The 27,033-nt window shown below is 40.8% G+C and overlaps 1 protein-coding gene across 3 annotated transcripts; it reads left to right on the top strand.

Moving 5' to 3' along the window:
* Window positions 1–222: 222 nt before the first annotated feature.
* On the top strand, window positions 223–27,033 carry FH (fumarate hydratase). 3 transcript variants are annotated; one of them, XM_074987993.1, is made up of 10 exons: window positions 223–401; window positions 8,950–9,084; window positions 11,236–11,346; window positions 14,682–14,858; window positions 15,626–15,808; window positions 17,277–17,442; window positions 19,264–19,467; window positions 21,500–21,627; window positions 22,192–22,261; window positions 23,952–24,087. In XM_074987993.1, the coding sequence occupies exons 1-10, from the start codon at window positions 282–284 to the stop codon at window positions 23,954–23,956; spliced, it is 1,299 nt and encodes a 432-aa protein (XP_074844094.1). In that variant the 5' UTR covers window positions 223–281; the 3' UTR covers window positions 23,957–24,087. The 3 variants fall into 3 exon arrangements, with proteins under 3 accessions (XP_074844094.1, XP_074844093.1, XP_074844095.1); XM_074987992.1 differs by lacking the exon at window positions 22,192–22,261 and adding an exon at window positions 26,841–27,033 and having other exon boundaries at window positions 225–401; window positions 23,952–24,105; XM_074987994.1 differs by lacking the exons at window positions 223–401; window positions 22,192–22,261 and adding exons at window positions 509–651; window positions 26,841–27,033 and having other exon boundaries at window positions 23,952–24,105.

Here is a 27,033-nt window from a genome sequence, read left to right as displayed (position 1 = left end):
GCTAGTGCGCATGCTCGGCTTCCCACACACATGCGTAGCGGTTCCTAAGGGCTGCGGCGAAGGGTCGGGGATAAGAAGGGACCCCGCCCCTTACCTTGCTTTTCACAACTTGTCAATTGGCCTTCGCGTGGTTGAGCCCGCCTCCAAGCGGCTACTCTCGGCTGCTGATTGGCTAGCGTGGAGGCGGGCTTCCCGTCCCCTGGGCACTTGCTGTCAGAGAGGCGCTTTGCCCCTCCCCCTTCCCAGCCCCTTGTCGCGGTTTCTGACTTCCAACCCTCGTCATGTACCGCTCACTCCGGCCTCTGCAGCGCCTGGGCAGCACGCGGGGTTGCCTCGTGCCTCAGCCGCCGCCGCGCGCTGCCCTCCTGTGCCAGCTGCCGCCGCCGCGCGCCGCCGGGATGGTGAGGACGTACCCGGGTCTCGCGTCGGGCGCAGGGGGGAGGGGCGGTGACCTCTAACTGCCACCGCCAACCGCCTCTTGCCAGGGGTGGGGGTGGAGAGGAGGGGACGCGCCCGGGCCTGGCGGGCGGCTGGTCCTGGGTGTGTGGAACCCGCTTTGAGACCGGCCTGTTCCCTCCGCCCCAGCTGTGCGCGAGTCCCGCCGGCTCCGACATATCTGGTCTTGGGGACGCGCCCGAGAGCCAGGATCAGGTTAGCCTGGGGCGCGCCAAGCTCCGCCGCCGCTCCGCCTATCTCCTCCGGCCCCGGGGCATAGCGCGCTCGGAGAAGCCTGCGGCTTGGGTGGTAAACGCTCTAGCGCGTGGGGTTGGGGCCCAGCGGCACTGAAAGCCTTTTGAACCGCACAGCAGCGTGATGCGCGCTTTCCCCAGCTCGCGGTCCGCTGCACTCTGGGGGGGTCATGCTGCGGTCTAAAAGCGCACTTGCTATGGAGATAGGGGATTGCAAATCGCCTCTAACATTCCCAACCCCAGCGCCTTCAGCTATGGAGAGAGAAACTGCACTTCAGGTTTCAGCCTCCTGTATAGTCCCTTTCCAGGTCATTCGTAAAATGTCAAAAATTTGCAGCAAGAAGTAGCAAGTTAGGGTAGGACCTGACATTTTTTCTATAAGGGGCTTTTTAAAAGGTTGATTCTGTATTTTTAGAATGTCTTGCGGCCTAAAAGGAGAAACTTCCAAATTATTGAACAAACCAAACGACCCTGTTTTGGAAAGTGGGGGAAATTGGAATTCAATATTTAACTTAAAACAAACAGACATGTAATTTATAAACAACTAGATTGTTAACACTGATAATCACTGTGATTCCCCCTCCCATATTTTCCTAGCACATTTTTTTAGTTAAGGTCTAATAAGTAGCATACAAGGCTGTGTAAAGAAACACATCTTTTACTGTAAGGCAAGCTTTTACTGTCATCTATGATATAGTTGAGTTCTCCATTGCATTATGGTGCGATGAGTTTTAACATCAAAATGGTCACTAGCTGAAAGGTGAAAGTACACTTATATTTGCTTAGATTACTTAAGCGCTGAACTGTGCTTTTGGCCACAAGGACACATGGGTAGAACTTTTGACAAGCTTGGCTTTATTTTATAGGGTAGAAAACATTAATTCTTAGTTGTGCCTTGCAGGAGGCATAACGCAGCAGGTTCAGATCAGGAACTAGCAGATTTTCTTAGCCAGTTAGACAGAGAAAAGCTGACATAAGACTGATTTTAATGATGACCTAGACCAGTGGTTCACAAACTTTTCAGTAACATGACACACTTAAATGAGAAACCGTTCCACAGCACAACCACTTTTTTCGGTTGAACAGATGGTTCATAAAGGACACAATTACTTAAGTTTTACTATTCTTACATTCTTGCTAGAGAGCTTTGCAATTTAGTAGTGCATACAACAGGCTAAACAAGGATCAAATGCTTTAATATTTCAAATCCATCAAAGAGTGCACTCTCTTAAACAGTGAGCACAGACACACTTCAGAATCTGCTTAACACCATGCTAATAATGTTAAGTAAACAGGTAACCACTGAAAGCATGCATCCCTCCCTGCCAGCCTATTGGAGCCAGCCAGCTCCAACAGGCTACCACTTTCCATCCTTCCACGTTGCTACAACAGGCAGTGGGGGAGGGCTCCCTGCCAGCTCATTTGGGCCTGGAAGCAGCATTTCACCTGCCTCCCAGCTTGAACGGATTTCTGTGTGGTTGGCAGTGTCCCTCACAATGGCTCTGCAAAGAGCCACTGCAAAGGGATGGAGGAAATTGATGAGCCCTGTTCCAGCTGGAACTCAGGCAGCTTTTCTGTCTGAGCCCCAATTTGCAGGAGTTTGTCAGTTTCCCCCACCCCTTCCCTGGCTCTGCCAAGAGCCGCAGCAAGTGGAAATTGATGAAATTTCATGACACACTTGGATAGGTCTTATGGCACACTAGTTGAAAACCACTGATCTAGACTTGACCTACCTTACACCATTAGGTACAAACAGGTTACATTGAACTAACTATAAGTGTTTACAGTGTTGGTCCCACCAATGTAAGTTGCCCCCTATACTTTTCTAATAAATCCATCTCTGCGAGAGGTGTAGTGCTAAGGCCCACTGATGTTGGGGTAGAGGTGGGCAGGAAAGGAGGAGAGGCAATTGCCAAGGGCCCAGGCAATTTAAAAGTGCTGTGATACTGGCAGCCTTTTTAAATCGCTCCAGCAGGCTGCAGGCATTGGTGTTTGGGTCATGGGTGGAGCCTCCCTTGAGGAGGGTGAGCCGCAGTCTCCACTTTTTCCCCCCACACCTTCCATGTGTGGTCACAGCAATGAGGCATGCCCCATTGCCTGAAGACACAAGCCCCCACCCTGAGAAGTTCCAGGGGTGCCTGCTGCTCCTCCCCCAGCCACAGGTGTCCTGGGTGGCTGACCACAGCCCCCATGCCCAGAGAAACCTCAAATGCAGACCTCCTTCTGCCCCCGGCTGGCTGCAGCTGGGCCTCCCTTCCTTTCTCCAGACCCAGTCTGCTCTGGGGAATATCATTTATCTAAAGACACTTGACTTGCCATATACAGTTTTCAGGGTGTGTAGCAAATTAACTCCGCCATGAGCTCCATTCCAGTCCCAAGCCTGGATGAGGGAAGAGGGTTGGTTAGATGTGTGTTGATGCGCTGATTGTCAAACAATAATACCAATGAAATCTGATGCCAATATAACTAAATGATAAAAGATGCCAGCTTGGACGTTGCCCAGATAAACAAGGTCTGCGATACCAATCGAGCGATTGGGGTTGGATTGATTAGTTGGCTACCAAAAGAAAATTACAGCTAACGCATATGCTATCCATTGGAACGTGGAACGTCCAAACACTGTGGGCAACTGGAAAACTAGAGCTGCTTTGGAAGGAGATGGAGACATACTGATGTGATATACTTGGACTGGCAGAGATGTGTTGGACGGCATGAGGAGAGATGTGTGGTTGCAAAGTCATTTGGTCAGGAACTGAAACGAAGGATAAGCCGGAGTTGGATTCCTTCTTAGCAAAACAGCTAGAAGAGCGTTAGTAGGATACAAACCGGTGAGTGCAAGAATGATGGTAGCGAGATTCGAAGCAAAACCATTTAACATCTCAGTCATTCAGGTGTATTCTCCCACGTCAGCCAGTACAGAGGAAAAGATTGAGCTATTTTATAAAGACTTGACAAAAACGGTGGAGGAGAAACCAAAGAAAGATGTTTTGATCATCGGAGGAGTTTGGAATGCGAAGGTTGGAACAGATAACGAAGGTTGGGAGAGAGTCGTGGGAAGGTTTGGATATGGAGAAAGAAAGAAACGAGGTCAGAAACTGCTGGAGTTTGCTGCAGAGCATGAGATGGTGATCTGCAACACGAGATTCCAACAAAAGGACTGTAGGAAGTGGATGTGACAATCAAATGACGGGAAGTCCAAGAATATGATAGATATGATTTTGATAAGAAGATGATGGGAAAACATCAATACAGCAGTGCCAAACTTCCCAAGGAGTGGATATAGACTCAGACCACAGTCTAGTGATCGTAAACATCAAGATAAAACTAAAAAGAAAATGTAAAGAGACAGTTTAAGAAAAGAAGAGACATAGCGACGCTATGTGAGGAAGAAACAGGGAATGCATACAGAACAGCGCTCAAGAGAAGATTAAGAATATCGCCACAGAGAAGGACCTAGGTAAGAGAGTTGCAGGAATAGGCATTGCTATAGAACAGACAATTGAGCAGACTGTTCCAGAAGAAGAAAACAACAATAAGAAGTGGATTACCCAGGGGACACTGAAGTAGGTTCAAGAGACGAGAGTGTTGAAAATAGCAGAACAGAAATATAGGGTGAAATGCAATGAGGTAAGGAAAGCAGCCAGGAAGGATAAGGAGATATGGTTAGAGGAGCAATGTGAAGATCTAGAGAGAGATTATGGCGAATGTAAGACCAGGGAGGAGTATAAGAAAATTAGGAATATTAATAGGAAATGGCAACTGAAGCAGATGGCGATCAAAGATGAGAACAAAGAAGTGTTCGTGAACAGGGAGAAGATTGTGCAGTGATGGACGAGATATTGCACCCATCTATACAAAGCACAGTTGGACCTGTGTAATTGAAGAACTGAAAGAGAGATCTTCACCGAGCACCGAGAGAGTCCAATATTTCGCAGGAGGAAGTAGAAAAAGCAGTGAAACAAAGAACAAGAGCCCTGGAAATAAAATCACGGGAGAGATGATCAAATATGGCAGAGAAAGCATGATTCAGGAAATACACTGACTACGTAATATAGCATGGGAAGAAGGGAAGGCACCTAAGGAATGGACAAGATCTGTGCTAATGACAATACCCAAGAAAGGAAGTACACTGGAGTGCAAGAACTACAGAATGATTGCCCTAACAAGTCATCTAGGCAAGGTGCTCATGATGATAGTGACTGAGAGACTAAGATCAGATAAAAGAACATATAGCAGATGAGCAAGTGGGGTTCAGAAAAGATAGAAGTAGCATATAGCAGATATTGGCACTAAGACTGAACAGAGAAAGCTTGATGAAAGAACAGGAACATATATGCTTGCTTCGTTGATTTTCAAAAGGCATTTAACAGCATAGATCAGAAAGTGACTTGGGTAGTGTTGGAGTCATGTGGCGTGGGTAGCAGACTGATATGGTTGTTGAAGGATATCAATGATAATGTGGAGGCAGGGTGAGAATTTGGGGAGTTGGGAAGTTGATTTAAAACAAGTAGAGGTATGAGACAAGGAGATCCAATATCGCCAAGTATCTTCATTGCACATCTGGAGAGAGCGATGGACAAGATCAAGGAAGAGGTAGAAGGGATATCTGTGCATGGGAAAAGAATTAACAATTTGAGCTTCGTGGATGATATAGATATAATTGAAGATGAGGAGAAGCTAGTGAAAACGGTGCAGGTGTTAAACAAAGAACAGAAGCGGTACAGACTGATTACAAACATCAATAAAACAAAAACAATGGGATTTGGGGATAAGGAAATAGGAAGATCAGTGTCAATGGTATTGAACTAGAAAATGTAGAGAAGTTCACATGTGGGGAGCAACATAACGTATGATCTACACTGTAAGAAGGAAATAGTGACCTAGAATAGCAAAAGCAAGAGCGAGTTTGAAGGTGATGAATAAGGTCTGGAAAAGTAAAGCAATTAGCTTAAGAATGAAGTTGAGCGTCTTGAAAACGTGTATTAAGGGCATGTTGTACGGATGTGAGACATGGGCGATAACGAAAGATTCGAAAAGAAGAATATTGGTGTTCGAAAGGAGTTGTTATAGAATGGGTGCAGAAGATCACCAATGAGGAATTTATATAGAAAGATACAGCCAAAAGAGAACCTGCTGCAGAAGGTTATAAAACAGAAGCTACAACTATATGGGCTTATTTGCAGAATGAACAACGAACGAAAAATCAAGACCCGGTATTTGGCATAATGGATGGTTTGAATAGGAGAGGCAGACCCCCACAGAGAATGGATAGATGATATAGTTGATTGGTGTGGAGCTATTCTACAGAAACTAAGCCACTGCGCTCCAGACACGGAAAGATGTAGGGAAGTAGTGAGAGGCATCAGACACCAATGGGCGCTGAGCCCACAGTTATTGATGATGATGAGTAGCAAATTTGCTGGGTTGGGCCTGTGGAAGGGGTGGGGGTATGGTTGCAGATAGCCCCAGGTTCTGTGCAGCTGGAGGATGCGACTGTGACTTGGCAGGTGTCATCTGGTCCGTAGAATAGCACTTGGGGTTTCTTTGGGCAGGGGCTTTGTGGCTCTAGCTGAGGGAGGTGGGCAGCCCTCTGTGAAGTGAAGAGGAGCTTCAGCTGTCTGTGTCTCATGATGCTTCGTATTCAGTTAAGTCAATGTAGTGGAGACATGAACCACTGCACTGATTACTGTGGTGCCTTTATATGCTGATCTGAGTTAAGCCTTGTCAACTTAATTTTGTAGAGTGAAGTCAGAAAGCAGAAAATATTGATTTAAAAATGGATTTTAGTCTTGTTTGTACTTTTTAGTGATTTTCTTAAAGAAATTAACGGCAACGAAGGGTCCTGTGGCACCTTATAGACTAACAGAAAAGTTTTGAGCACGAGCTTTCGTGAGCACAGACTCACTTCATCAGATGAAGTGAGTCTGTGCTCACGAAAACTCATGCTCAGGACTTTTCTGTTAGTTTATAAGGTGCCACAGGACCCTTTGTTGCTGTTACAGATCCAGACTAACACGGCTACCCCTCCGATACTTAAAGAAATTAGTTACTTTCATATGAAGAATTTTACATACACCCACGCACAGAGTAAACCTTTGATTTAACAGACTAATTGGGGGGGAGGGGAGTCCATTAAACCCAAAAGTCCGTTAAATCTTCACAGCCACCCCTGCAACTGGAGAAAAAAGCCACCCCCCCGACTTATGCGAAATTCAGGTTACATGGGGGTATATGGGAACGGAACCCTCACGTAAATCGAGGGTCAACTGTATTTTTTGGGGGGGGGTTGGGGGGACAATTTAGGATTTTATAGGCCCTGATTAAGCACACTTCGGGAGCAACCGGGGTGGGGTGGGGGGCAGTGGATGTCTGTTGTTCCCAAAGTCCACTAAATCTGGGTCTGTAAAATTGAGGGTTTTATGTATGTATAGCTTCACATTTTGTATTCATGTTCTTACTTTTTATGTTCTCTTGAAAATGGTGAATGAGTTATTTCTTATTTACTCGTGATTTGTTTGAAGCTGCATTTGGTTAGAAATTGGAATTCTGGTGAGAATACACAGTTTTCAAAAAAATGTTTTAGTTGCTAACTGAAACCACCTTGAATGTGTTGACCATAGAAATACTTTTTCTCATCTAAACATCTCTTACATTTAAAATTAACTGATTTATTAAACATAGGAGGTATTAATTACAGTCATATTTTTTTCTGCTCATCATTGTCTTTCAAGATTTTAGAAATAGTAGTAATAGATCATGGTGTCCCAGTACGCCTCATTTTTCAGTCATTGATGCAGAGAGGAAAACAGCTTCTCTGTTTTTTCACCTCTCAATCACTTCCTTAATTTTTCATGAGCTAGTAATTGAACTAACCTAAATCAATAATTCAAAATTAAGAAAGTATTCTGTTTTTACTGTAGCAGGGCTATTTGCTATTAAAAACTGGTTTAGTATTCAACAAATTGATATGCTTAGCCAGTGATGTCCACCGGTTTGTTAGTTTGATTTTTCTTTAAGGCTTGACAGCACATATACTGCTTGAATAATTTTATTTAATTTAAATTATTTGAATATGGTAAGTTTAAATTTTAAGATATGTTGTCAGCATTTCATATAATTTCAAATAAGTTTATTTTAATATATATTTAATTGATTTAAATAGTATTTCTGATTTTTAAATACTTAATTTTATTAATTTTTATATAAATCACCCCAGGCATGATTCTGTTACTGCCTCACAGAAGGTTGTTTGGCTCCCTTATGCCAATGAAGAACTGTGGGGAGTAGGATCAGAATATTCAGTTCTTAGTAGCTTGCAGATGGATAAACTAAATACCAAAACTAGTACGTACGTATGCATGTGTTTTATACACAGAGTGGATGTGGCCTGTGAAATTCACCATTATAAGATGTGGCCACATAGTGGACTTTTTCAAAACATTTGCATTTCTTTTCATTCCATTCACAGATATGCAAACATTAGGTTGATTCATGTTAACTCAGGAGGACGTTCTGTACCCCACCTCTACAGACTTGCATAGTGTTGTTTCTAGCTGAGTCAAAGGAGGGCAAACTGTATTATGGTTATCTGGTAGAATCTCATATGGTTTTTACAAAATAGAATATTAAAAACACCCCAAAAAAACTTCAGTTCTTCAATATATAAATAGGTCAGCTAGCTGTATAAAGTATTATACAATATTTTAAGTGTTGAAAGTAATATAAAAACTTATTGTACAACCACTGTTATTAACAATAAAAAGAGTTCTGGTGTCCTATGGCTTCAAATAAAATGTATTTTCTTGTCCCAGAATATTATTAATTTTTATACTGTTTTCTGTAAAGAAATGTCATATGAAATGTAGATCTCTGTACTTTCAGCTTTTTTTAATTGAAGCTAACAGAAACTGAATGTTTCATAAGGATGAATTACTTCATACAGTAGGCAGACAAACCAGTTACTACTGGCTGATTGTGATCCAGTACTGAATTATGTATTAAACATACTAGCAGACATGATTCTTCTCTTGGATAGAAATGAGTACTTCAAAATAAGAAAAGGATTAAAAATTGGCGGCGGGGGGACAGGAGACAAACATCAAACTTGGCTGCAGTGTTAAAAATTGTTTCATGGCTATCTATGTGCACCTGTAGCGTTTTGCCTTCACTCACTTGTTGGGTTATCTTGTTACCTTTACTAGGTATGAGATGTTTGTTTTCTTTCTGAGGAAATATTTGTGTATTTTTTTCCCCTCCTCAGGCCACTCAAGACTCTTTTAGAATAGAATATGACACCTTTGGTGAGCTAAAGGTCCCAAGTGACAAGTATTATGGTGCCCAGACTGTGAGATCTACAATGAACTTTAAGATAGGTGGTGCTACCGAGAGGATGCCAGTAAGTAACTTGGAACTAGACTGATTACTGTTTTTACAGCATAAGCTTACAAGCTTCTTCATACCAGTTTCATCAGCACTAGAAATCATCTGACCAGTTTCTGCTGCCACTGTTCACTCCTTAACACACCAGAACCCCCTGGTACCACTTTTTATACCTCCTCTCAAATCAGTTTAATCTAGATAGAAACCACATGGGATTTCTCTGATATTACCATCCCCAAATTCAGAATACTTTGCTCTGGTACTGTCAGCATCAGCAGCTCTATTATCAGAAACTTCTCACTCTTCATCCACTGACTGGGAAATGCAATCCTCTGTATTCTGCCAGGATGCAGCACTTATCCTCTTTCACGGTCATCATGTCAATGGATAATGCAGCAACTTTAACATTGGCTTTTTGCTAAAGGGCAATGGCCTTGACAAGGGTGGGTTTCAGGTCCAACCAGAGGCCACTCTGGCCTTCCTAGAGTGTTCCTCCTTCACCCAGGATCTCAGGTCAACAATTTAGATAGTCATGGGAGTTCATTGGCTATAACAATGCTAAGTACATCATTTGCAAATACAGTAAATCCTCAAAATGCGCAATTTTGAGTTATGCTTGACTCACATTAACGCAAATTAAGTGCAACTCAAAATCCTGCTACCCTGGCCCTGGTTCAACCACCAGGCCTGCACAGCTCAACTCCCCATGCATGGCTGTGGCTCTGGCTCACCACCCCTGCGCAGCTCCAGCTCAACCCCCCCACAGCCCGCATAGCCTGATTTCCAACCCCCCCCCCCGATTCATTTATGCTACCAATTAACTAATATGACCCCTCCATCTTGAGTAATTGAACACTTCTGGAGCACAAGCAACTTCTGTAGCTTTCCTGGCTCAAGTGTCAATTGTTGACATTTATAAAAGAGCAACTAGGTTTTCAGTCCACACCTTTGCTTCTCATTTTGTCCTCATTGCTTTAGAAGATTACTTTCATGCTATAAATCAGTGTAGGTTGCCTCAGTTTCTCTACATCTGGGCAAATTGAAACAACCTAGTGGTAGAGTATCTAGAGTACCAAACTTTTCCAGATACATATAGGTTAAACCTCTGAAATCCAGAAGACTCTTGTCTGGCAGCTGGGAGTTGGGGCCAGATCAGAGTCTGATGTGGCAGAAAGCCTTAACCTGGCCAGGCAGACACAGCCAAGGGAGGGACCAACAGTGGCTGAAGAGCTGCAAGCAGGAAGCTGCGGAGAAGCGTGTTGGGCTGTCGTATTTGGGGAATCAGCATGAAGTGAACTGTGGAGCCCTGGGGCTGGCGAGCTGGCAGAGGAGCTAGTCAGAGAACCAAGGGGCTGCAGCATCTGTGAGCCACAGGGCTGAGGAGCTGCCAGGGCTGGAGAGCCAGCCAGGAAGTGGGTGGAGATGGGTGGGACCAGCCAGGGAACCGACAGGAAGCTGGCCTGGGAGTGGCAGGCCAGGAGCTGGCCGTGAAGCTGGCTGAGGAGTGGTCGGACCAGGGAGCAGCATGGAGCCGTGGAGCCACGGCAAGGAAACTGCAGCCAGGGCTGAGAAGCTGGGGCCTGCAGCTGGACTGGGAAGGGAGGCTGGCAGTCCCATGGCCAGAGATAGTGAGTGGGAGACAGGAAACCTGCACTCCCGCAGCTGGGGCCAGGAATTGGAAGGCAGCCTCGTGGACCGGGGAGTAACAGGCGCTGTCAGGAAAGTGACCAGGGCTGGCAAGAGGGGAGTCTGGTGGGCATTTACCTCCCCTGGTCTGGCAAAATCCCTGATCCAGGACTGCTCAGTTCCCGAAGATCCTGGACCAGGGAAGTGCAACCTGTACTTGAATATACTTGGAGATGAAAGCTGTAATAAGACCCATCTCCAAGAAGGCAACTGATTTTCTGATCAGTGGGTGCATTTGTCACTTGAAGATCCTATACACCAGAAGAGACTTCAAGTACGAAGAAAAGAGAATTGCAATGTAATTTTTTTCTGCCTTGCATTATTTGAGCAGACGTGTGGGTTACATAGCACATGTTGTCATGTAGACCACCTGATTGCATCCTTGATAGATTGTTTTAGAAGAATTAGACAAACTTTATGTCTTCCTCCACTTTCTGTAGCTAAAATGTTCACATTAATAAACATATTTTTGAAATTTCAGGTTCAAGTTATAAGAGCATTTGGCATCTTGAAACGAGCAGCTGCTGAAGTAAATCAGGATTATGGTCTTGATCCGAAGATTGCTAATGCCATTATAAAGGCAGCAGATGAGGTAAGAAGCAAGTGTTCAAAACATCATACCTATACCTCAAATTATTGTAGTGCAAAATAGCTTTCTATAGGAACAAATGATTCTGAAAAAATGCATAGATTCCAAAGCCAGAAGGGACCTATGAAGTCCTCAAGCTTGATCTGTGTATAACACTGACCTCAAACATTACCCAAAATAATTCCAAAATTGTATCTTTTAGAAAACTACCCACTCTTGATTTTTCAAGTCACCCTTGGTATGTTGTTGCAGTAGTTAACTACCTTCAGAGTTAAAAATGTATGCCTTATTTCCCGTTTGAATTTGTGTAGCTTCAACTTCTAGTGGATAATGTTGTATCCTTAAACAGTAATCTGAAGAGCCCATTCGCAAACATTTGTTGTGCATAGATAGACACTAAAGACAGACTGCATAGGCACTAACAGACTAATTACCCTTTGCCTTCTCTTAGTTAAACTAAATTGAGTTCCTTTAAAAGCATGTTTTATAATCTTTTAATCATTTTGTGGCTCTACTTTTAATCCTCTCTAGTTTATCAACATCTGCTTTCAGAATTGATGCAGTAAAGCATCAGTACTAGTAAACTGTTTACTTGAGAAGCAGGCCAGTAGCACTTTAAAGACTAACAGAATAATTTATTAGGTGATGAGCTTTCTTGGGACAGACCCACTTCTTCAGATCATGGCTATGATCTGAAGAAGTGGGTCTGTCCCAAGAAAGCTCATCACCTAATAAATTATTTTGTTAGTCTTTAAAGTGCTACTGGACTGCCGTTTCGTTTTGATAGTATATAGACTAGCACGGCTATCTCTCTGTTACTGTTTTACTTCTTGTTTTTTCACGTGTTACAGAACTGAGTGGATGCTAACAAATGTTGATCTCTTTTTCCCAAGATAATAGTGTTTTTTTCTCTTTTGACTTTCCTATCTGTGAAGACCTGAGCTTCTTGATGATGCTCAGTTTTTGTGTGTATGTTTTTTTTTTTGGGGGGGAGCTCTTCTACCAGTGTCCTCACAACTACACCTTCATGGTCTAAGATTTACCATCTGGAACTGGATCAGCCTCTCCTTATAGACTGTGATTATTCCGAAGAGAAATAGAACTTTAAATTTTAGATTTCAGGAAACGTTTTAGTAGTGTACAGCTTCAACCTTCAGTCTTGCCTTCATGACCAAAGGGGAGGACAAACTGCCTAAAGAAGCATGTATTTGAGTCCCATATTTGGGGCAAACATCAGGAAGTTAGAGTTAACACATGAAGCTCTGGACTTGTTCCACCATTTGCTGTAGTTTACCTTTGAGGTAGATGTTGTGGTAAGAAGAGACTGCTTCATGGACACTGAGATTTTTTTTTTTCTTTTTTTTTGGCTGCAAGCTTTGTTCTGCCTGGTTTCCTCATTGATGCTAACTGCAAAAAACACAGAACCCCTCCCCCTAAGACCACTGTTGCTATGAAGAATAGGTGGAATCTGAATTGTCCCTAGCCTCCTATAATCACCACCAGCATTATTTTGGGAGTTCCAAATCGTATTGTCAGCCAACCACCTTTTGTAGTTTGCCAGGATCTCTTATTTGGAGACAGATCAGCAATAGGATGAAAGTCTCCAAGACACCTTAGATGTTCAGATTCTGAAAAAATTTTGGGGTGTTGAGAGGCCTACGTGGTGGTTTTTTTTTGTTTGTTTGCTTGTTTTTTAATAATTTGGAATAGAGATACTTCTTCCTTCTCTCTCCCTGATTATTGTTTTCAGGCACTATCTGTTACTGCAGGGAATTTAGTTTCATCTGTCAAAGGACTCACATGCTAACTCACAGAGAAAATTTTGAGTCAACTTTTTTTTCTCAAAATCAAGAGGAAAGGTGGACACTAATCCATCTTAGATCTTGAAAACCTAAGTTGAAATATCATCAAGAGAAAGATGGATGACTTTGTACTCTGGTCATGGTTAGGGCTTACATTCAAATAGGGGTGCTTTCCAAACACAGAATTGTATCAATATATCCATTCTTGGGAAAATATCCCTATTGACGTGTAATCTTCAGTGAGGTCCAGAATTGTTATACGTAAACAGGGAAAAGTCCTGTCGCTGGACTGACAGTGGTCATGGCCTACCTGCTGAGCTTAGAAGTTTTGGTTTGTGGATGATTGGCTGAAAGCAGCATTCTGAAGGGTATCAGCAGATTAATTCCTGTAACAGTGTGGAACTTAGAGTCCTCATTACCTAGCAAACATTACTACTTGTCCTTTATGCACAGAATTGGAGTGCTCAGGTGCCCTTCTAGATACTATTCAGCAGAAGGCTTGAGACTGTGAGGCTAAGATTTGGGAAGCCATCTGTCTGACATAAAGGAAAAGTTTCAGCTAGCAAGTGACAGCAGATACCATGATAATGATGTTAGAACTAATATTGTAGTGCGTCTGATACTTTCACTATGTGGGGCCATGTTGCTATGCCTTGCTGTTTCGGGGGGGGGGCATGAACAGGATAAGTTGCCTGGCATGTGAGTAATAACACGATACCAGTCTAGAGATCATTCCAAACTGGCAACTGACTTTCGAATGTCTCCTGTCCAAATTATATGCTGAATTTGGAATGGAGAAGCCCCTTTGGAGGACTTGCATACCCATGGAACTGCTCTCTCTAGAAACAACTGCGTATCAGTATTTTGGAGATGATTGTTGTCATGAACATGCTTAGCACCAACTGTGACTTATATCCTCAAGGGTGTGTTCAGTTCAAATTGGCAGTCAGGCCTCCAAGAGGGTATCAATCCTGTGATAAATCTCACAGATTTCTGAATATGATAGCAGTTGATGAGATTTTCCTTTAATGGGGATGCCTTGTTTGTCTCTAATTTTAACAAGTATCTGGGGAGGACAGCTCTTGTACACTATTCCTCTAGTCTCATCCAAGAGGATTGGAATCTGAATCATCTTGAATGCTGGGCATGGGGGAAAAAAAAACATCTGGAAAGCAGATTGGTAAAGGAGAATCCTACAATATATAATATGTGGAGGAGCAGGGATGGGGAGAGTGTGCCTCATAGTCCTTTTCTACCATAACCATTTCTAAAGCTGAAGAATAGGAAATTTAACTTTTAGTTGAAACTCTTGCTGTATTTGAAGGTGCTTTCTCCTAAAACATAGTGGAAAGATGACAGCCTTCGTCATCCTAATTATGAACCCATTTCCCTGTTCTTAATTGCATAGAAACTCCATTGTTTTCAGTACTTATGATGGATTTACAAATGTAAGAGAACAGTATTTGATTTGTATTTTACGAAATGTCTACTGGTTACAGTGGTACAGAAATTAACATTATTCTTATTTTTCTGTAGGTGTCTGAAGGTAAATTAAATGATCACTTTCCCTTGGTGGTATGGCAAACTGGATCTGGAACACAGACCAATATGAATGTAAACGAAGTCATAAGTAATAGAGCCATTGAAATAATGGGAGGTAAACTAGGAAGCAAAGATCCAGTGCATCCTAATGATCATGTTAATAAAAGCCAGGTCATTATATACATTTTCAAATATTTTCTGGTTATTTTGCCAAAATAAATCTGTCAAGTTGTGGTTTTTACTATAAAAATTCCAAAGTTCTTCTGAGGTTACTGTTTTGTTTTTATTTTTGTGTATACAAAAATGGCTCAGGTAGGAAACTTTAGACCCATTCCTTAAAGGTTTTATTGAATTAAGCAGTGAATTAGCTGGTATTAAATTACTGTTTGCTTGTACTTAAACAGAATCCATATGTGGGTGGGCTGGGCCCTCTCTCAGGGAGGAAGCTGCCAAAGACAGAGAGGGCTTGGAACAACAACTGGGAGTTGCAGGGAGATAGCTGCTTTTTCCTGGTGGGGGAGACTGAGGGCAAGGAGGAGGTCTGCAGTGGGGAAGGCATGCCTCTGGTTGTTCCAGGTGCAAGCAAACCTTTATATGATGTAGCCCCACTATCAGCAGGATCATAAGATAACTATGCAGAGCACAGCCTGCAACTAGCTTCTGTGGGACAGGGTGTGGGTATCTGGTCCTGTGGCTGGGCTCTGATGGGGGGTGGGGTGATGAGGTTTAGGGGGTGGGGTCTCACCCTGACTTTTTTGATCTTAGATGTATCACTTAATTTCCCTGTGTCCTAGCTCCTCATATAAATGAGAATACTAGTTCCTTAACTCACAGAGGTTTTGAGTATAAGTCAGTTAAAATGTAAATGTGAAGCACTCAGACTATAATGAACATTAGAGAAAAGCCTGTAAATAATGAGACTTGAACTTCTTTTACAGAGCTCAAATGATACGTTCCCCACAGCAATGCATATTGCTGCTGCACAAGAAGTTAATGAAGTGTTGTTACCTGGACTACAAAAGCTACAAGATGCACTTGAAGCTAAATCCAAAGAATTTTCCCAGATTATAAAAATAGGGCGCACTCATACACAGGATGCCGTTCCACTTACTCTCGGTCAGGTATAAAACACTCAGCAATATCATCTTTTACAAAAATGTAACCCGCTTGTTTGTATCATTGTTGTAAATTGAATGGAGGTAATTGTTGATTATCATCAAGGTGCATATTAGTGAAAACTTGCACAGCAATAGAAGACTAAGTATTGGAGAGCAACAGAATCTTGGTTGAAAACATATTGTCATAGGTTTGTTTCCTGAGAATTAATGCACAATATTTTTCGGGTGTTTTGTGTGCAGCAGTTCTTTGATCTTTGTGTGCACACATTATGTTGCTCTTTAATAATGTGTCTTCAATGGCTGAGCAAATTTTTTTACCCATGTGTATATCTGTGTGAATTCTTTCCTTTAACCAGTGGATTTCAAGAAAAGAATCACTTTTGAGTAGATTATATCAAGACGGCAGAAGTAAGGGTAACACATTTAAAATGGTAAAAGTAGACTGTCATTTGAGTAAAAACAATGAAGTCCTGTGGCACCTTATAGACTGACAGATATATTGGAGCATAAGCTTTTGTAGGCAAAGACCCACTTTGTCATTTGCGTATTATGTATGCTTCTCTTTCTTTGCATCCAGATGACCAACATTATTGAAGGAGTTTGGTGGCTGAATGTCTCATTAGTGCAAATGTTACAGTATCTGGAAATGTTCAAACTGGAAAAAAAAAAACCCAAATATTTTTCTAATGTTTATAGTAATATTTTTAATGATCAGATGAGTGATTTTTTTTTTCAATTTATGGTATTTCTTTATTAGAATAGTGTCAAGCTAAAACTTGTTATAGCAGTCACTTCTGTTTGTAAGAGCATTCAGAGGATCCAGTCAGGTTTAGGCCTAAGGTTGTTCCTACCCTATATACTTCGGAAGTCTGAGACTTTGTGTATACACAGAGATTTTTAGTTTAAATGTGGTTTAAACCAATTCAGCTTCGTTCTTGTATGGATGCTCTATTTATTCAAGCATGACTAAAATTGAATTAGCTTAATTTGGTAAAGGATTGGCTTCTTAAAAATGAAATATAAACTAGCTTTAAATCTGAGAGCCAACACAGATTTTGCCTTCGCTGAAATAATGTTTTTAAACTGGTTTGACTTAAATTGATTCAACTTTGACTGGCAACAAAACCTATGTCTCTGTGATCCTGCAATCCTGATCTGTATGGAATATGCTAACTAATGCATGCCCTCAGAATTGATTGCAGAATATGACTCAAGATAAGCAACCTCCGAAAGGTAGAGGAAAGGGAAAAAGATAATTACATAAAGATATATGCAAGTTGGATCTCCACATTTAGGGACAGAACCATTTCTAGTACATGAGCAGATTGTAATTTAACACCATCTAACCCTTTTATTTAAAAATATCTTTTAAGCAATAGTCTCTAACCAATTTGACCATGAAACAGGGTTTTCAAAAATTAACAAACTACCAATTCTCAGTGTTCTATCTTTTTTTGTTTTCCTTTCAAAGGAATTCAGTGCTTATGTGCAACAAATTAAATACGGTGTGGCTAGGATTAAATCAGCTATGCCAAGAGTCTATGAGCTGGCAGCTGGTGGTACTGCAGTTGGCACAGGATTAAATACCAGAATCGGTTTTGCTGAGAAGGTTGCTGCTAAAGTGGCTTTGCTGACAGGTAAGGGTGATGCAAAAGAACAGACTGTTCTTTGAGTGATTGCATATGTGCATACCGCTCTTGGTGTCTGTGAGCCCAGTGCCTGGCTCTCAAACTTTTTCCCCCCAGCAATACCTGTTCTGTGGCTCAAATTCCCCCTGCTGCCACACACCACTGCATACAGGTGTAGAAGACAAACCCACCTCAGCCTCCCTCATTTCCATTTTATGGCCCAAAACAGTCACTGAAATTCTCTTCAATACCAGGAGAGTTCTCTCTCTCTCCCTCCCTCCCCCCTCCCCCCCCCTCAGCATTTGTGTACAGTAGTGTATGTATATAGTTAGTAAATTTTAGTGGCTTAAAAATATTCAGACTGGTTGTTTCACACATTTGTCAGAGAGGTAGCTGTGTTAGTCTGTATCCACAAAAACAACAAGAAGTCATGTGGCACCTTATAGAGTAACAGATATTTTGGATCATAAACTTTTGTGGGCAAAGACCCACTTCATCAGATGCATCATACTGCCCCCCCAACCCCCTCCTGGCCACTCCTGCAGTAGCCCTTCAGGGCTGGAGCAATTCCCTGCCTGTGGTGGGCAGGGGGCTGCTCCAGCCTCTACTGGTAAACTGTAACTGGTAAGCCTCATCTATTTAGGGTGAGACTTACCAGTTAGTTGTTAACATCCCTAATTTGAACCATTTTCAACTTGCTTTCTATTCCACCTTCCTTTGAAAGTAGAATTTTAAGTGCCATTACTCAGCCAGAAGAGTAGGCAAGTTGGGAGCCTTATTATCAGAGATTCCAAGTTTTTCAAAAGTGTAAGTTTATCTTTGCCCTCACTCATAACTTCTCTAATTTTCATGTTGTAACTGGGTAGTCTGTTTTCTTCCTGAAACCCCATGAGTCTGCATTCTTCCTGAAACCCCATGAGCATAAATGAAGAGGAGAGTGACTTTAGTTTTCTACATGAAACATGCCAAGTCCTTGAGATCCTCCACAGTTATTCATCGTGGTTGCAGGTAGCTATGGGCTGACTAGTTTCCATTCAGAGAATCTCATCCTAGATTTCTTTGTGCATTTGTTAATGCTATCAGCTGGTTAATATAGAGCCACCAGCTAGAATATTGGTGTAGTCTGGTGGAGACAGACAATTTTGGTGCTTTTCTTCTCGCAAGTACCAATCATAGAAATTGGTAAAGCAGACATTTGGCCATCAGTCCACACTTCTGCTTCTCATTATGTCATTTCCTGTCAGTCTAGAGATGGTGCCAGTTTGGACAGGTTGTCCTACAATTGCTGAGTTACCTGCAGTGGATTGGATATGTGCAAGCACTTGAAGAACAAAAATAAGTTACTTACCTTTCCATAGTGGTTGTTCTTTGTGATGTGTTGCACATGTTCATACCATGACCTACCTTCCTTCCCTTTTCTATCAGTGGCTGACTAGTACAAAAGAGATAAGGCCAGAAGGCTCCACACTATTATATTAGCACACGCTGGCTTGTGGTGACAGTGTACGTGAGCAGATTCTAAAAGGTATTGCTGAGGGTAAAAGTTCTCCAGCAACTGTGTATGAGGCATACTTGCGCATACTTACAGTATAATAGTTACAGAAAGACAGGTAATAGGTTTTTCTCAAACAAATACCATTGTGAGAAAACCTTATCTTGGTTGTCAGAAATTTGGAGAAGAAATGTTCTGCTTGGTATTGGCTGCTTAATATTATTTTTGTGTTATTTATTATGTATTAACTGTACAGCATTTCAAGAGCTTTGGCTAAGAGTGTGCTACTTTAATTGATGATTATGCTTCAAAAACTTTTAATATTTGTTTCTCCTTAGGCTTGCCTTTCATCACGGCGCCAAATAAATTTGAAGCTCTTGCTGCTCATGATGCTCTAGTTGAACTCAGTGGGGCCATGAACACTGTGGCTTGCAGTCTGATGAAGATAGCTAATGATATTCGTTTCTTGGGTTCTGGACCACGCTCTGGTCTAGGGGAACTTATCCTGCCAGAAAATGAACCAGGAAGCAGCATTATGCCAGGTAGCGTGTCCAGCAGCAAATGTCTGTTACATTTGCAGGGGTGGGGAAAAGGGTCATAAATGTACGGAGCCAGACAATGGTAAAATAGTATGAAGCAGTGAAATGATGCAGTTTTGGGCAGCTTCTCGTTCTTCATTTTTAATCCACAAAAATGTGTGGAAGTAATATTACTTGTTTTGTAATATCTGTGTATGGTGAATGGGATGTAAAGACTTAATTGGCATGAGTCTGGGAAGAGTGCATTATTTGGAAGGGTAAAGCCAACATATTTTTAGGCAAAGGATTGTATTGTTAAAATTTTTAGATCTACCCTCTGAATAGAAATAGAATTTGTATTCAGTTTTTAGAAAAATAAAGGTGGATTGGCATAGAGACTGTGAATTGAATTTCATTCCTTAAGCTCAACGAGTTAAGATTTCATAAGGAAAAGCAACAAATAGGGGAACAAGGACTTTCAAACTTTTTCTCACCCTTTCTGAAGCAGGCCCTTTGTGCATCGAGCTTAATATTAACAGATGGTAGGGATAGTTGTGTGATCTTTTTCTGTTTAGATCCACGTATAAATACAAGCCAGTAGGGCAGCCTGTGGGGTGTCTTTTTGATGATAATTCTAAAAGGGAGCAGTTTTAGGATTGAAACATGCACAATAATATTCTGCTCCAAATGGCCTTGGCATTCATTTTATTCAGTTTGGGATTGTTGGTACGCAGCTTAATGGGACTCAGTGGTGAAATTTTAAGTCTTCCTACCCAAGAGTGGTGTTTGTCACTGAGACCATGTCTACACCAGCAAACATCTTCGAAATAGCCATGCTAATGGCTATTTCAAAGATTACTAATGACGTGCTGAATTAACTGTTCAGTGCCTCATTAGCATTAGGATGCTTCTAGCCGCGGCACTTCAAAAGCGCCATTTTCGAATGCCCGCAGCTACACGGGGTCCTTTTCAGAAGGACCCCGCATGTTTTGAAATCCCCTTATTCCCTTCAGCTGAGTGGAATATAAGAGGATTTTGAAATGTACGAGGTCCTTTCGAAAAGGACCCCTGTATAGCCATGCAGAGCTGCGAGCGTTTGAAAGTGGAGCTTTCCAAGTGCTGTGGCCGGAAGCATCCTAATGCTAATGAGGCACTGAATATTCAATTCAGTGCCTCATTAGTAATCTTCAAAATGGCCATTAGCATAGCTATTTTGAAGATTTGTGCCAATGTAGATACAGCCTGAATATTTTTAATATAAATTAACTAGAGAGCTTCCATTCTGAGTCACGTTAATACGTGGCAACATTTATGTCCGTTAGAAATTGAATTACCAAGAGCAGTGCTTCTCTGGTATGACTATTCTGCTATACTTTTAAGTTTTTTAAATGTTTGTTCATGGGAGATTTTCATTAAAAGATGCAAAAAACCCAGTCATTAACAAGAGTCTTGTCTGTTTCAGTTAACTAGTTTTTTCACTGTATGTAAAAATAAATTTACTCTGTAATATGTCCAAAAGAGTAGGTAAACTACCAGTAGCACAGTCAGCAGAAAAGAGGTAAATAAAGTCTTCAGAGGTTACTTCTCCATATTAAGGATAAGGGTGGCAGTCAAATGCACAGCTCATGTGTTCCTGGAAGTTTGCCAGTGCAGCTATTATCTTAATGAAGTTTGGAACTCCTAGCTTGAAAGTATAATCTTGCAGCTCCTCCTTTCCTTCTCAAAGGGGAGAAATGGAGTTTTAAGAGTTCTAATTGTTTTGTGGGTGCTAGGGTGGAGAGTAAGAAGCAAAATGAGAAATTACATGAGTGACGATTTTTGTCTTGAGTAGTAAGGCATTCTGGGATGCAAACATCTGTAAAGGACGTAAATGTTTGCCCATCTTTTCACAGCACGAACAAACCAGCTATTGGAAAAAGTGCAGTGGGTTTAGTAAATCTGTGCCTGTATGCTATTCAGTGCTTGACTGCTGTCTTTTTCTCAAAATCACATGAGAATTTCAAGTCAGAGAACAAAAATGGGAGATTTATTTACTTTCCCCTTCCCTCCACAACAGGCAAAGTAAACCCTACCCAGTGTGAAGCCGTAACCATGGTGGCAGCTCAAGTGATGGGAAATCATGTTGCTGTTACAGTGGGAGGCAGCAATGGACATTTTGAACTGAATGTGTTCAAGCCCATGATTGTAAGCTCAAAACATTTTGAGGGTCCTTTTTAATCAAAAAAAGTCAATTATCTTTATGTGTATCCTTAGGGAAGAATTTCAAGGTATATTGCTGAGAGGCAGAGCATACTAATAATAGAAAAATCTTAAATTGTGCTTGATAAATGCAACAGTTTATGATTCTGAGAGATAATTTGCTGTCCAATATGTAAGAGTTGTGGGGTTGTTAGCATTTATGATACACTTCTATCATTTACTTCTATGATAATTATCACAGTGCTCCTGAGAGAGAGGGCCAGGAAGCATAAGTAACTTTTCTTTTTTTAAACCAAAATGGATCCATTTCACAGATGAGGTACAGAACTGAGGAATTCGTTTTCCATTCCAGTGCAAAGACGACTGTAAATGTGGAGTCTCTTTGGCCTTCCTGCAGAACCCACACCAACTGGCAGGAAAGCCACTCAAAATTGTACCATTAAATTAATTAACTGTTCAGCTTCACATTTACATATGTTTAAAATATAAATTCAGAATAACGATGTTGGGCTTGAGGCCTCAAAAATATTTGTCTTATGCATTCCCTAGGAGGACACATCAGATCTTAATGTGACCATTTTCCTACTATGTTTAACAGCAGATGCACAGCTGACTAGAGGTATATCTAACATGCACAATTAATCACTTTGACACATGAAAATTCAGGCTACATAATTCATATATTAATTCCAGTGAAAATTTTGCGTGAGTTGAATCCACATACTGTCAGATTTATTCTTCTTCTTAGTGTCAAGACACTAAGTAAGTAGTTCGTATGCACACTTTTTTTCTCTGGGTGCTTATTCTTTCCTCTAGAATGGACTGTGCAGGGCATGAAGGAATAAAAGGAAACCTGTTCAGTATAGGTGGAGAAAGAAAGAAAAACAAGAACTGAGGGGGCTACCTTTCTCTGTGAAAGGAGAGTTAGGAAGAGAAGAGGAGGAGGAGGAATGAACAGAGGAGAAATTGAGGGGAAAAAACAGACAAAAACATGCAAACAGGGAGTAGTGGAGAAGGAAAACTAAAGCGTCAAAATGAGAAGATGAAGAAACAAGGTAGGAAATACAGCAGGAAAGATCATTTAAAATGGCATTGGTGCTGAGCTTGCAGCACAGGCTGTATAATAGCAGAAAGGTCAGAACTGTCAAAACAGTGAGAAGGATGCAGCAAGCAATATTCTGTTTTCTTGCACCTAGCCATTTACTGCCTGTTGCTCTAGTTAAATTTTTTTCCAAGCTGTTGAGACTAGTAAAAAGAAAATTAAAAGGCTATTAAAAACTGTGTGTACTTGTCTTTGAAACTCCTGAATAGACCTAGTAAGGATTTTTATTTATTTATTTATTTATTTATTTATTTATTTGAACAAGCCTCTTTTTCCAAGTCTCTGCTATTTAACTTTGATGATAATAGCATACTGAAAATCTACAGTGATATTCCCAATAGAAGATAGTGATGTCCCTTTTAATTGGTATTTTTTACTAAAAATTTGGCTTTAGTGCTATCAACAGGATGCTGTTTCAGGGTAGTTGACTTGTAGATGGTGTGCCAATGATTTTAAATATTTTCTATTGCTGTATGTAATGTCATACTCTTTCTGAAATTTAGAATTTGCATAGTACTTTTTAAATTTACTGATTTCTAAGTAGCTTACAGAGATGCTTTGCTTATACGTTCAATAATTTGAATAATATCTGCTTCGCTTAGGTGTTGTTCAGGATATGAAATGCTTCACATAAAGCGCTCCTTATCTACCAGTAACTCAGTTTGTATCACTAAAGTATGGCTATGTCTAGACTACAGGGATTTGTCAACAGAAGTTTTTGTCAGACGATATCTTGGCCAAACTTCCAAGCCAATTGCAAGAACGATTCTCTCTGCCGATAGAGAGCGGCCAGACTGCCTGGCTGCTCTATCAGCAAAATGGCCATCCAGAAGCACAGCAGACAGGGCTGCCCAATGTCCTGGAAGCCCTGTCTGTCAACAGAGGGCCCCCTGGAATATCCAGACTGGCTTTCTGTCGACAGAGGTGTTATTCCTCATGGAGGATGGGGTACAGATGTTGACAAAAGTGCTGCGTTCTGTCAACAGAACACTTGGGGAATCTGAACGCTCTGCGTTTTGTCAGAAAAACAGCCTTTTGCTGACAACATCCTTTAGCATAGACGTAGCCCATGAGAGTGCAGTACAGCTCACAATCCTTTGCTAAAATGTACTGTCAGTTGGGTGGATGTTATGAGGCTTTTAAGAAGTGATGCATCAGATCATGAAAATGTTAATGGCTAGATCTAATAATTTTCTCCATTCTGTAGATTAAAAATGTGTTAAACTCTGCAAGGCTCCTTGGAGATGTCTCAGTTTCTTTCACTGACAACTGTGTGGTTGGAATCCAAGCCAACACAGAGAGGATCAACAAACTAATGAATGAGTCTTTGATGTTGGTGACAGCACTTAATCCCCACATAGGTAAAAGTAAAAGTCTGAGGCTAGCTATTTATCAGTATAAATAAGCTTCTCAAATGTGGGTGGGTACGTGAGTGTATGACAGTTACTGTGAACAGCCAAGCAGTAGATTGTTTTGATTAACAAGGATCAGTGTTTCAGACTTTATTTTTTGACTCAAGAATGCACTCAAGTGCATAGTCAAAAAACAGATTTTTCTTTTATTGACAAAGTGAATTAATAAGAGAGTTCATTGTGGCCAGGTAACTTTTTTTGTTTTTGTTTCTTTTTACATAAGACCATTAAGTGTTTATGTACATATGTTGAAGAACTCCATTAAATTGTGATATTCTAGAAAACTAAGACACTTACACAATCAAGGCCCTGTGATGATGGGGGAACAGGTCATGTCCCATGAGTAGGGTGCGTAGGCCCCAGCCATACTCTCATTTTGCACAGATAACACTACTATTATGAAACTAAAGAGGAAATATATGCACAAAGTGTACCTTGTGATGTATTATATTTTTATTGTTGTTCGCTCATAAAAATCAATAATATTCAGTGTCTTGTACATGAGTTTGCATTAGCAAGGTTGTGCTTTATCTTGCACTTGGTCCTGCCTACCTGTTTACCTCATCCATCCACACAATAATCCCTCTTCTATTTTTTTTAATCACACTGTGCACACTGAACAGCATGTATATTCCAGAGCCCTTTCCATCAGGAATCATTGATGGGCATAAATATAAATACTGCTGAGGTATACAGCTGTAGAAGTTGGCTATTTATGCTAGCTGCCTGATGAAGCAAAGTAAGCATCAAAGATATAGCAACTCTTTTGCAGGCTAAGATATGTACAGGATGTCTTATCTTTGGTGATGACGGAGAACACATACTCATCTGATTTATGATAAAAGAGATCTCCGAGCTTATTTAAATTAATTTCTACAGTTTGTCTTCCCTGACCATATAAACTCCAACTGTAACCCATTTTATGAACCATTTTATGAACTAATATTACTATATAAATATTAACTGCCATAATCTTTACTTAATCAGAGATAGTGGTGAAGAACCCATTTGACAGAGTCTCAGGCTGCTTTGATCAGTTATTATTGTGATTATTTTGATCTCGGACATTTGTCGGGCTGCTACTTGGTCTTCTATATATGTTTTTACTAAGTTTTATGTTCTGTCTCAATCCCAAAGTTTGAATCAGAAGGCAGTCTTGCAGTTACTGTATTAAAGAGTAACAGAGAAGTAGCTCTGCTGGGCTGTATTCTAAGAAAATAATCCAGCGGTCATGTAGCACTTTAAAGACTAACAAAATAATTTATTAGGTGATGAGCTTTTGTGGAGCAGACCCTTTAAAATATTACATGATTGCTGTTGTTTTTTCTTTTACAGAGTCATTTTAACCCCCAGCCTCTTTCTGATGCTGATTGTGTGCCATCTAAATGGGCTGCACATCTGCAACCATTGACAGAAACAGACTGTTACTGCTCATAACTGTTGTTTCTCTTGATGTGGGTACAGATATGTATCCCATGACCCACCTTTGACCCATCTGCATTTTAGTCTCGGTTCTTGGCATTCTGTGCAAAGAATCTGAGGGGTTTTTGGTACAGTGCCACTCTTAAATAGCTAGAGGAGAGGGGGCTGAAGCCTGAGGAACACAAGCGCCAACCCTAAGGATACTGCTAGACAAAGCTGTCTGACTCTGGTGTATTCAGAGTAGGCATACCAACGTGCAATATCTCTAAAAACAGCTATTTTTAGTATAGATAAGTAACTGTCTCTTCCATTTGTTTAGTAAAATTTGAAAAAATTATATTCCTGACATCAGTCATTTATTGTTCGTTTTGAATATGTATCTTTTGTTTCCTATAATTATTTTCTTTGAGGGAAGCGCATTAATTTTATTCAGTTTGGGATTTTTGGTTTGTAGCTTAATGGGATTCAGTGATGAAATTTTTGTTCTTCCTACCCAAGAGTGGTGTTTGTCACTGAACTTTATTTTTAATATAACTTAACCAGAGAGCTGTCCATTTTGAGTCATGTTAATAGGTGGCAATATTTGTCAATTAGAAATTGGATCACCAAAAGCAGTGTTTCTCTGTGTGTGACTATTCTGCTATATTTTAAGTTTTTAAAATGTTTGTTGATGGGAGATTTTCATTAAAAGATGCAGAAAACCCAGTCATTGACAACATTCTTGTGTGTTCCAGTTCGCTAGTTTTCTCACTGTATGTAAAAATGAATTTACTCAGTAGAATGTCTGAACAAGTGGGTAAACTACTGCTGAGCACAGTCAGCAGAAAAGAAATGCCCTGTTTACAATAACCATACCTATGTGCTTTTTGAAAATACTGGTTTCTAGTGGTTAAAATTTCCTGGGAAAAAATTCAGCAATAGATGAACATGACATATTCAAAGGATGTCATTGAGTTGGGTGGCAATAAGACAAATTTAATTTTATGTTGCATTATATTTGCATAAATCTTCTGTGACCAGAAAACCTGTTAATTTTATGGTGGCTATTTTTATATTGCTTTAAGCTAAGATTAGAGGAGAAATTGGTCCACAGTGTCCTTTTATGTATTTTTGTGACTTCAAATTAAGTAGAATATAGTAGCAGGATTTCAAGTAGACAAAGTAGTGTGGTTTTTTTTTTCTTTTAATATATAAACATGTCTTCTAAATGCATAGTGGCCAAAATCATGATTAATCTGGTGTTTCCTTTGTCTCAATTACAGGATATGACAAGGCAGCCAAAATTGCGAAAACAGCACACAAAGAAGGGACAACCCTAAAAGAAGCAGCTGTTAAGCTTGGATTCCTTACAGCAGAACAATTTGATCAGTGGGTGAAACCCAAAGATATGTTAGGTCCTCAATAATGTTAACAAGTGTACTTAACAGGCAAATAAGTAAATTATATAAAACAATT

The sequence above is a fragment of the Carettochelys insculpta genome, chromosome 2 (assembly GCF_033958435.1).
Source record: "Carettochelys insculpta isolate YL-2023 chromosome 2, ASM3395843v1, whole genome shotgun sequence".
Lineage (NCBI taxonomy): Eukaryota > Metazoa > Chordata > Testudines > Carettochelyidae > Carettochelys > Carettochelys insculpta.
This window is presented reverse-complemented; position numbering and strand designations above follow the sequence as displayed.